General features: G+C 43.3%; 1 protein-coding gene across 1 annotated transcript; it reads left to right on the top strand.

The window, feature by feature from the left end:
- Nucleotides 1–3,388: 3,388 nt before the first annotated feature.
- On the top strand, nt 3,389–9,238 carry PCDH20 (protocadherin 20). The gene is made up of 2 exons (XM_049853215.1): nt 3,389–4,171; nt 5,217–9,238. The coding sequence occupies exons 1-2, from the start codon at nt 4,040–4,042 to the stop codon at nt 7,935–7,937; spliced, it is 2,853 nt and encodes a 950-aa protein (XP_049709172.1). The 5' UTR covers nt 3,389–4,039; the 3' UTR covers nt 7,938–9,238.
- The last annotated feature ends 270 nt before the right edge of the window (nt 9,239–9,508 follow it).

The following is a 9,508-nucleotide window of genomic DNA, read 5'->3' as shown; positions in this document are numbered from 1 at the left end:
TTCAAATTTGTTTATTTGCAAACTTAAATTAATAAGAATATATAAAATTATTGTTCAAAATAGGTTTGAAGTATCTATGTAGGTGTTAGTTACAGGAAATTTTATATAAATGCAATATTTTCTATTTATTAAATATAATTATTAAGTGTATAATATAATTTGTTATATAATTATTAAAACTTCAGTTCGACCAGGATCAATTGAAATATACAAACAAAACTACCTGGAAAACACAGTTTCAAAAATTTTTAAAGTTTTTTGGGTATGTTTACTAAATGCACAGATATTGAAGATGGTATCTTCATGTTTATAAGTATACTCACAGTTTATAAAGAGATAAAATTGATAGAAACGGCTTGCAGTAAACAAAAAATATTATTAATTTTCCATGATACAGCTGTAAATAATCAGATTAACCTGTATATCATCAAACAGTGTCTGTTTAATGTCAAATATTAGAAAGCCATTTCCAGGCACACATTGCATACACGTGCATGTGTTGTGTGTGGGTGTTTTTACAGGAAACAGAGAGGTGTGATAACTTGTCTAAAGTCACACAGTAACTTAGCAACAAGCTAAGGAATGGGATCCAAATCCCCTTGCTTGGCTCATTGTACCATCTATTGTATCATGTTTTTTCCTAGCCTATAGAAAAAATAGGACTGGAAGGCATATAATCTAACTATTCTTCTAGATTGATTTTTACGAAACACCTGGGAAGCAGGCCCAGAGCAACTGAGACATCTGAGAAGTTCGTAAGTATTATTTTCAAGGGACTAATAGAATAGAAGCTAAGTCACCTATAGAAATATTTAACACCAGATGGTAGGTCACAGGGCTGGAGTTATACGGAACAGTAGTTTGGGGATGCTTTCACAATGCCCAGAAATACGGTACGTGGGAGGGAAGGCTATGTAGTGTCTCTCTCTGTCTTTTTTCTTTTTTTTTTTTTTCCTGGCATCCAAATAGAGAATTAGAGTGTAAACCTATGGAATATCACTGCTTAGATCTTCAGAATGGAAGGATAATAGCAAGTACCTCAACAAGCTGTTTGGAATATGACATGTAAGGTATTGCCCAAATTTGTTCCAAGTTCTCCCTGTCTTGATGGAAAACTTTTATGCAAAGACTTTGCAATCACCATAGTAACTTAAAGCAAAAGGGGTTATAATTGTCTCTCCAAATATCATGTGAGAATGTGTTTAATTCATGTGTTTCAACTTACACGAACAGCTTTGCTATAGTTTTTAAGTTCCTGGTTTTAGAAACACTCTAGAAAAATACTGCTGAGCACATAGGTTTGAATTGCTCACCTACTTAACTGAGGGGCGCAGAGTACAGGATATGACCAAAAGTGCACTATTCTACTAGTGAGTGAGAGGCGTCTTACTTACAAAGGTGCATCTGTGCAAAAAGCATCCATTGCAAAGTAGGGAAAGAAGCAGCATAAATGAATCCCTGAAAAATCAAACACAGTTGAGGAAATAATTACAAAGAGATGATGTCGTTTCAGTTGGACTATCTTCTTGAAGGATAACAAACCAAATCAAACCAAACCTCCAGCTGTAGAGTCGATTTTAACTCAGAGTGACCCTACGGGACAGAATAGAACTGTCCCATAGGGTTTCCGAGGCTCTAAATCTCTATGGAAACAGACTACCACGTCTTTCTCCCACAGAGCGGCTGGTGGGTTTGAACCACTGACCTTCCAGATACTCAGCGCTTAACCACTGCACCACCAGGGACCCTCCCTTAAAGGATAGCTCCTGTGTATTATCCTTAGAAACAAGTGGGGATAGAGATCCCTGTATTTTACCAAAGGTGAATGATCTTAACCTGTTAGAAAGGGCATGATCAGGGAGGAAATATACAGCCTCTGCGGTGGCATCTGTATTGATGTAGAATAAATTGAGTTTGCAGGTTCAGCCTGTACGTACTCTGACCACTAACTTATTGCCTAAATCTGGCCGTGTGCCCCAAGTTGTAGAAGCTGTGGGTATTGCGTGAAGACATAAACACATTGCAAAATCTGCTTGGTACTGAGTTTTAGAGTAAGATACATTGCAGTTAAAGACACCAAAGTAAATATTAGCAATTATGGTAAAAGTTCAGCTGTAGGGCAGAACTGGCAGCTGAAGAAGCAAGGAGAGGCAAATCGTACTTCCCTTACTATGGTTTGTTCACTGGCTGTATAATGGCCCTGGACCCGGGTGTGTTACGTGCATGTGGTGTGTCTGTTTACCACTATAACAGCACTCCAGTTTCACTATAAAGAGCATGGAGCTGATTGCATAAGCTAAACAAGTATGCCACATTCATATTTTAGGGAGTTTTGTTTGTGAACTCCATGTAGAGTCCCATTTGTGCAATATTAAGCTGTTGCACACACCAGGTATTTTGATGTACTCTGTTTTTAAAATTTAGGACTCTGTGTCTCAGATATTAGTGAAAATGAGGAGACAATAGAATGGTTCAGAAGCAAAGCTATTAGTTCAGTCAAGCAATTTATGTTCTGGATAGTGTACCGTAGGAGAAGAAAATTAAAGAGGCTCCTATTGCAGGTATAGGGAAGTCAGATAGTTCTCAGATGAAAATGAGAACTTCTTTCTACACTAGGTTGGGTCACTGGCCGTTCAACATACAGGGTTTTATGGTCAGGGCAGTGCACAGGGTTTCTGGAAGCCTAGTGATAAGAGAAACATGTACTCTGGGAAAGGTTTAGTGATCTGTTCCATTACTTATATGGCACTCTGCAGACCAAAAAGTATTTCACAGGCTTAGTGCTCTGGAGTCTCCCATAGTACTGATTTTACAAATGAGAAAACAGAGCTCCGAATGTTCCTGGACTCCAGGTCCCATGACTATTTAGTGCCATAGCCACAGGGGATAGCCAAGCGTTTTACTCCTCCAGGATTCCCTCAGAAAGCACAACTCTCCAAGTAATCACTTCGCGGGGTGGGGGCGGGGGTGGGCTGGTGGCGCTAGTGGTTAAGATTTGGCTGCTAACCGAAAGGTCAGCAGTTCAAATCCACCAGCCCCTGCTTGGAAACCCTATGGGATAGTTCTACTCTGTCTTACAGGGTTGCTATGGGTCAGAATCAACTGGACCGGCAACGGGTTTATACAGAGATAGAGTTGTGTATACATATAATTTGAAAAGTGACCGTTTCCTCTCCTAGGTTTCACTGAATGTCCAAAAAAAAAAAAAAAAAGCGCACCCCTTACAGAAATGTACTACACTTGGTTGCAGGCAGAGCCACTTGTGTTACAGCACAAGTGTTTCCAGTTTTTCTCTTGGCTCCTTCCTTTGGCCAGAAGCCTTGCTGCCTGTAAAACCAGAGTACAAGGCAAACAGACACCCAGAGTCACTTGCGCCTACAACTAGGAAAGGAGCGGAAGCTCTGCCACCACCAATAGTGAAGATTCCAAATTGGAGCATGCTGAAACCTTCCCCGAACTTATATATTGGGTTTTCCCGGCTCATACCGCGTTGCAAAGAAGTTGAAATACCTTCCTTCAGCAGAGAAAACTGAATTTTCTTTCTCTATATGCTTTTTTTTTTTTTAATGCAAATAGCGGTGGATCCAAGTCTCTCGGAAGAACTGGTGGCAAAGCTAGGCGTTTGATTGCTCTGTGGCGCCGACTCTCTCTCGATATATTCAGACACAAATGCGGGCTTATTTATTTATTTTAATGCTCCCTCCTTTATTCGCAACCTGTGGACGTAGGTTCTGACTGGTGCGGCGCAGCCGGAGGCTGGTAGGAGCGCGCTCGAGTGCCGGACCCGGAGGCTCCCCGTCGCAGTCGTCAGAGGCAAGCCTCCACTGGGCTCCTCCAGCGGGGTCTGGAGGTGCTCGCGCCCGGGGCAAGAAACTATGACAGTGCCCTTCTGTCCCTCGCCTTTCTGTCCCCATTAGCGTCGGTCCTTAATTGGCGAGCCAGTGACTATTGGCTGAAGTTGCCAGCGATTTGCATGAACTGAGGGAGTGTCTTCTGCCGCCCGCCCGTCAGGAGCGCGCAGACTGCAGCCTCCCCGGGAATGCGCGGCCGAGGGAATGCGTACAGCTCGCGGATCCTGGCAGTGAGCTGGCGCCCGGCGACCTGGCACCCGCGCCTGGATATGGGGCGTCTACATCGTCCCAGGAGCAGCACCAGCCACGGGAACCTGCCGGTAAGAGTTGGGGTCCAGGAGCCCCAGGGCCCCGGCAAGTGGCAGTACTGGGAGGCACTTCCTACACCGTGGTGGGGTTTGAAACCCTTTTACCTTAATTCAAACTTCAAAGCAAGAACGGAAGGAAGGGAAGGGAGTTTGGGCTAAGTGTCTTCATTTTAGTAAGGACTGGGGCAAGTCCTTGGTTCGAGAGAGGAAGTTTCTCAAGCAAAAATAGAGACAGATGGGAGGGAGAGGAGGATGGGGGTGCCCTTAATCCGTTTTATGTACTGGGATTCGGAGATTGTTTCCGGCTGCCGGCATGTGGCTGAGACCGTCTCCTGCAATTGACAAATTGTTTTTGCGTAATCATTTTCCGCGTTTATACCTCTTCCCCTAAGGGGGCGTTTGGAAGGGGTTGGGGATACGGATCCTTTCGATTTGACTTAAATGCTTACTAAAACGAAAATCTCCTCGGAGCTCAGGTGTTTATTTTTGTGTATTGTGTGTAGGTGTGCATGGGATACTATTTTTCCATATTATTATTATTGTTGTTATTTTTATTAGTCTCATAGTAAGAGATATTACACATTTCTCGTTCTAAGACCCTAATGTCAGAGCTATTTCAATAGGTAGTCAGTTGCCCACCTTTCAATTCCCTCCACTATCACCCCCTCCCTCCCCATACCCTGCCCAGGCTGCTTCCCTGTCGCGTTGCGCAGTCCCTGAGTGGGAGTCCCCTCCACTCTGGCATGTGTTTCCAGAGACGTTTTATGTTTGGGACTCGGAATGGTAGCTGAATGAGGGTGGCAAAGGGGGTGCGGGGGATGGGAGAGGAAGGTACAGATAGAAAGTAAACAGGGGGGTGGGAATGAAGTTTGGCAGGCAATGTTGCTCCTTAAATCTCTCCTTTACGGCAAGTTTCTTCTTCACCCAGCTCTGAGTACAGGATTTGCTTCTGAGAATAGAGATAGGGGCTGTATTGACCTCGGGGACACTGGCTTCTGACTCCAATCTCTGTGTTTCCACGTGTGTAAACGAGCCTTCTCCCCTCCCCCCACTCTAGCATCTGTTTCTGTTTTTCCTCTTCGTGGGACCCTTCAACTGCCTCGCGAGTTACAGCCGGGCCACGGAGCTCCTGTACAGCCTGAACGAGGGACTGCCTGCAGGAGTGCTCATCGGTAGCCTGGCAGAGGACCTGCGGCTGGTGCCCAGGGCCTCAGGGAGGCAGGACCAGCAGGCGCCAGAGAGCCCTAGCGTCTCGTGGAACCCCCCTCTCTCCTTCAGCCTGGCCTCCCGCGGACTGAGTGGCCAGTACGTGACCCTGGACAACCGCTCCGGGGAGCTCCACACTTCTGCCCTGGTGATTGACAGGGAGGCCCTGTGTCTGGAAGGGGGTGGAGGGGCAGCCTGGGACGGCAGCATCTCCATCTCCTCCTCCCCTTCATCTGAGTCTTGCCTTTTGCTTCTGGATGTGCTGGTCCTGCCTCAGGAATACTTCAGGTTTGTGAAGGTGAAAATCGCCATCCGGGACATCAATGACAATGCCCCACAGTTCCCGGTTTCCCAAATCTCAGTTTGGGTCCCGGAAAATGCACCTGTAAACACGCGGTTGGCCATAGAGCACCCTGCGGTGGACCCAGACGTAGGCATTAATGGGGTACAGACCTACCGATTACTGGACTACCATGGTATGTTCACCCTGGACGTGGAAGAGAATGAGAACGGGGAGCGCACCCCCTATCTGATCGTCATGGGGGCTTTGGACAGGGAGACCCAGGACCAGTATGTGAGCATCATCATAGCCGAGGATGGTGGGTCGCCACCCCTGTTGGGCAGCGCCACTCTCACCATTGGCATAAGTGACATCAATGACAATTGCCCTCTCTTTGTAGACTCGCAAATCAATGTCACAGTGTATGGAAATGCCACAGTTGGCACCCCGATTGCAGCTGTCCAGGCTGTGGATAGAGACTTGGGGACCAATGCTCAAATCACCTACTCTTACAGTCAGAAAGTCCCACAGGCATCTAAGGATTTATTCCATCTGGATGAAATCACTGGAGTCATTAAACTTTTCAGTAAGATTGGGGGAAGTGTTCTGCAAACACACAAGCTCACCATCCTTGCTAATGGGCCAGGCTGCATCCCCGCTGTGATCACTGCCCTGGTGTCCATTATCAAAGTCATTTTCAGACCACCTGAAATTGTCCCTCGTTATATAGCAAATGAGATAGATGGTGTTGTTTACCTGAAAGAGCTGGAACCTGTTAACACACCAATTGCTTTTTTCACCATAAGAGATCCAGAAGGCAAATACAAGGTGAACTGCTACCTGGATGGTGAAGGGCCATTTAGGCTATCGCCCTACAAACCATACAATAATGAATATTTGCTAGAAACTGCAAAGCCTATGGACTATGAGCTACAGCAGTTCTATGAAATAGCTGTAGTGGCCTGGAACTCTGAGGGATTTCATGACCAAAAAATTATTAAAGTGCAACTTTTAGATGACAATGACAATGCTCCTGTTTTCCTTCAACCCCTGATAGAACTAACCATGGAAGAAAACAATGCACCCAATGCTTTTTTGACCAAGCTGTATGCTACAGACGCTGACAGTGGAGAGAGAGGCCAGGTGTCATATTTCCTGGGACCTGATGCGCCATCCTACTTTTCCTTAGATAGTGCTACAGGGATTCTGACAGTTTCTACTCAGCTAGACCGAGAAGAGAAAGAGAAGTACAGGTACACAGTCAGAGCTGTTGACTCTGGGAAGCCACCCAGAGAATCAGTCGCCACAGTGGCTCTCACAGTGTTGGATAAAAACGACAACAGCCCTAGGTTTATCAACAAGGACTTCAGCTTTTTTGTGCCAGAAAACTTCCCAGGATATGGTGAAATTGGAGTAATTAGTGTAACGGATGCTGATGCTGGGCAAAATGGTTGGGTGGCTCTCTCAGTGGTGAACCAAAGCGATATTTTTGTCATAGACACAGGAAAGGGTATGCTGAGAGCTAAAGTCTCTTTGGACAGAGAGCAGCAAAGCTCCTATACTTTGTGGGTTGAAGCTGTTGATGGGGGTGAGCCTGCCCTCTCGTCTACTGCAAAAATCACAATTCTCCTTCTAGACATCAATGACAACCCACCTCTTGTCTTGTTTCCTCAGTCTAATATGTCTTACCTGTTGGTTCTGCCTTCTACTCTCCCTGGCTCCCCAGTTACAGAGGTGTATGCTGTTGACAAAGACACAGGCATGAATGCTGTCATAGCTTATAGCATCATAGGGAGAAGAGGTCCGAGGCCTGAGTCCTTTAGGATTGACCCCAAAACTGGCAACATTACCTTGGAAGAGGCACTGCTGCAGACGGATTATGGACTCCATCGCTTACTGGTCAAAGTGAGTGATCATGGCTACCCAGAGCCTCTCCACTCCACGGTCATGGTGAATCTGTTTGTCAATGACACTGTCGGTAATGAGAGCTACATTGAGAGTCTTTTAAGAAAGGAACCAGAAATTAATATAGAGGAGAAAGAGCCACAAATCTCAATAGAACCAACTCATAGAAGGGTAGAGCCTGTGTCTTGTATGCCTACCTTGGTAGCTCTGTCTGTAATTAGCTTGGGTTCTATCACACTTGTAACAGGGATGGGCATTTACATCTGTTTAAGGAAGGGGCAAAAACATCACAGGAAAGATGGAAATTTGGAAGTACAAATTCCATTGAAAGGAAAAATTGACTTGTGTATGAGAGAGAAGAAACCGGTGGATATTTCTAATATTTGATATTTTCACATGAATAACACAGAGAGATGTTTTAACTGACTTTGGACAGTCTTCACCACCTAAACAAGAGTGACTGATGGCAGTTCCAATGAAGGACAACTAATTTATAACTTGTACTATACTGTAAATAGCTGTTTACGAGTTTTTAAATTCAAATTCAGATGTTATAAAATGTGTACAGCATTTTTTATGCAAATTAGTACTAACAGCTATAGAAATGTTATAAAAGCTTGAACACCAAGCAGATCATTGATAAAACCTGCGAGAAAGGTAAGATTATGATACATTAAATTTTTTGTCTAAGTCCTTTAACCACAAGAGGGCATCACTTGCCCCTTGGCTGAGAATTGTTTGAGGTATTGTACATGACAGATGATGTACATGAAATTATGAAAGAGTCTATTTTAAATATATTGTTTTTAACATGTAACAAGTATGAAATTAAAGTACATTTAATTTGCCCTGCTTAAATGTATAATAAGAGGGAAAAGAGATGCACTTGCAAATAGAATGTCTATTACTTTGTAAGTACATTATGTATAGTTTGAAAGAAGAAGACATTAAAAAAAATTATTATTTTTGAGCAAGAATAAAAAACATTGCTGTGTGTTAAAGTTTCTACCTGCTGAAGAGTTATTTCACTTTCTGCGTACTGTAATTGCTTTCGCTTAGTTTGCATTACCACTGTACTTGCTGTTATTACAGGGGGAAATATATACCGTATATTCTTCCTTACAGAAAATGTAACTAGAAATTGTGCCCAAGAAAAAACAGCCAGAAGCAAAGAAATGTTTTGACCCTTAGTTGCTTCATAGGTGTTCAAGACATTTTGGTGTGTTCATAGCTTGTGTGAGTAGTACTTTATACTTGGGTTGCATATTAGATTTTTATATGCTTAAGCTCATCCACTGGATAAAATAAAAATTATTTTAAACGGGATCATTCTAGAAACTAGTGTAAACTTTTGGTCATTTTAGTCGTGCATTTTATATGAAAGTTTTACTTGTATTTTTGTTGTTGTTTAGGTTTCTTAGCTACCATTTCTGGCTTCCCTTCTTTGGCTTTGGATTAAGTCCAAGAGTTTATTTGTAAACCCAGCAGCAGATTTCTTTGATAATTTAGCTTTTACTGAGTCCTTTGCAATGAAGAAAGCTGGTTCATCAGTGACTGATCACTTTTACTACATTTACGAGATGGGAATTTTATTTTATATGAGAGCTATCACAAATCGCTTCTGTATAAACAAGGAAGTTGTCAGCTTAAATTGGATCATTTTACTTTTTGTCGTCATGCATCTGTACTGTACCAAAAGTGTTTATATGTCTGCAAATTAAAGCTATATATTTTCATAACTTCTTTCTCATTTTTACCATTTTGTATCTGAACATGAGATTGTTCTTTCACTGACATGTCTGTTAGTGGCATTCATTTGCCTCTAGGGGTAAATATGGGTAAACACAAAGGATTCTGCCCTGCTAAAGTTTATGTTAAACTAATTTATGACTCAACTAAACATGGAGAAAATAGTAAATATGTGTGTAGCTGTAGACAAGTATGTAATAGAGAACATG

The sequence above is a fragment of the Elephas maximus genome, chromosome 14 (assembly GCF_024166365.1).
Source record: "Elephas maximus indicus isolate mEleMax1 chromosome 14, mEleMax1 primary haplotype, whole genome shotgun sequence".
Taxonomy (NCBI): Eukaryota; Metazoa; Chordata; class Mammalia; order Proboscidea; family Elephantidae; genus Elephas; species Elephas maximus.
Note: the sequence above shows the minus strand (reverse complement) of the source record. Positions and strands in the feature narration are given on the sequence as shown.